The sequence below is a fragment of the Rhipicephalus sanguineus genome, chromosome 4, assembly GCF_013339695.2.
Source record: "Rhipicephalus sanguineus isolate Rsan-2018 chromosome 4, BIME_Rsan_1.4, whole genome shotgun sequence".
Taxonomy (NCBI): Eukaryota; Metazoa; Arthropoda; class Arachnida; order Ixodida; family Ixodidae; genus Rhipicephalus; species Rhipicephalus sanguineus.
The window spans coordinates 68,806,067-68,807,830 of NC_051179.1; the positions used below are offsets into that span (position 1 = coordinate 68,806,067).

Genomic DNA, 1,764 nt, shown 5'->3' on the forward strand with positions numbered 1-1,764 from the left:
CACTGTCCGACATCGACGGCCGTGCAAGTCCCCAGACCAGAGTAAAGTCCGCTGTCAGTTGTATACCCTTTGCGATCGACATAGCGCGATGCGCAGTGGCGTACAGCTATGTAGATGCTGAATTATCTTCCGAGTGAAGGTCATTGAAGAAGCCGTATGATGCTTGACTCGTAAACACCTACACCATAAGCAAGAATTTCGTGAACGCCGCAGCCACAGCAGCGCCGATTCCACCGCCCCCAATTATACTTTTTCAATCTCAACCGATTCATCGTTTTGACTTTATTCTCTCTTTAAATTTCGAGCGCATTATTATTAATGCGCATTTTCGGTTCGCCTCTAATTTCATATAAGACAGCTTTAATAAATTCGGCGATGGTTACTTGTTTTGTGTCACCCTTCCCCTTCAAAGTTTTTCCGATCGCAGTATTAGTAGTAGTAATAGACTTTTATTCAGCCATGCTTATAGAGGCTGAGCATTTCGACCGCCAGCGAGCCCAGTCGACGCTATTCTTCCCCTTAGGCGTCGATCTATAGGCGACGGTGCTCTTAGATAACTAGGCGCCCCCTAGTTCACGAAGAAGAGGGGGAGGGGGCGCAAAGTGTACCCGATACATTGGCTTATAATAGGGAGGGGTGGCGCCGCGATGAACCCTGCGCACGCCTATGGGAATACATACATACTTAATTCTGGATTACGGCACAAACCGACAGAGAGCTTTGGAGTTCTTAATATCACTGATGGATGGCCAGTCCTCCGGCCGGGTTCCGTTGAGAGCAATGCTCGTAATGCTGCTTGTAGTCGCACTTCCGTACGTCTTTTTCGCAGAGTTCGCAGGTAACAAGGGTAAACTGGCATTCCTCACAGTGGCCCTGGAGCTCTTCTAGCTTGCACTGGTGCGGGCAGCCGAACGGAGAGTTTAGGCACAGCACCGTTTTCTGGAACAGGTGGTCCGAGTTGTCCACAACCCTGACCTTGTGAATGACCAGCGTAGCACCGTCATCAGGACAGACGGGGCGGCGCTTGTCTTTGAGACTGCGGCAGGCGACCGCAACGCATCCGTAACATCCGACATGCTCGCATGGCAGTGGGATGACCCGGGACGGAACCTCTCTGCAGAGGACGCACACCCGGTGTTTGGAGAGGCGTTGCACGAAGGAGACACGTCTTTCAGGCCTGAGGATGGGGCTGTCGAATCCTTTCAGCATATAACCTGACCTGCAGGTGTCTCGGTCGGACGCGGTGCTGCTCCGCAGGAAAGGGTTGAACGTGCTTGCTGCAGTCAAACTTTGGTTGCTGCTTCCGCATTCGCCATGTTTGTGACTGGATGTTGTTTGCCCCATCACCAGAGTTGTTCTCGGATGTAGATGCAGCTGCGATGTGACGTGCCGTTGGGCTCGGAGGGTAACGAATGTACGGTCTCAACGGAAGAAGAGTGCCACCAGTGACCGGTTGCCAGTGCAGCAAGAGTGAGACGCGGCGCTGTTTTTCCCGAGCACGCCTATATAGTGAGTTCCAAGCACATTCCACTTTCCAAAGTAGGGGAGGCCGGCGGAAAGCACTCCAACAAAACTTTTTCGAGGCAATTGCAATAAAGATAAGGTTGTTCGCAACTCCAGCGAAAAAAGAAAAAAAGAAGGAAATCATGTGCATAGCCACATCTACCGATAAGCAATGAACAAGCGTTTCTTTAAGATATGGTCTTTCGGATGGGCGAACAGCAATGTGAGCTGCTTTCCGCCTGCCACCCCTGCTTTGAAAAA

General features: G+C 51.2%; 1 protein-coding gene across 1 annotated transcript; it reads right to left on the reverse strand.

Annotated features, from left to right (window-relative positions):
* Positions 1-735: 735 nt before the first annotated feature.
* LOC119391279 (TNF receptor-associated factor 6) lies at positions 736-1,344 on the reverse strand. The gene has a single exon (XM_037658956.1). The coding sequence runs from the start codon at positions 1,342-1,344 to the stop codon at positions 736-738; it is 609 nt and encodes a 202-aa protein (XP_037514884.1).
* Between the last annotated feature and the right edge of the window lie 420 nt (positions 1,345-1,764).

Coding starts and splice junctions, on each gene's coding strand:
- LOC119391279 (XM_037658956.1), bottom strand. CDS start 1,344: ATGGGGCAAACAACATCCAGTCACAAACATGGCGAATGCGGAAGCAGC.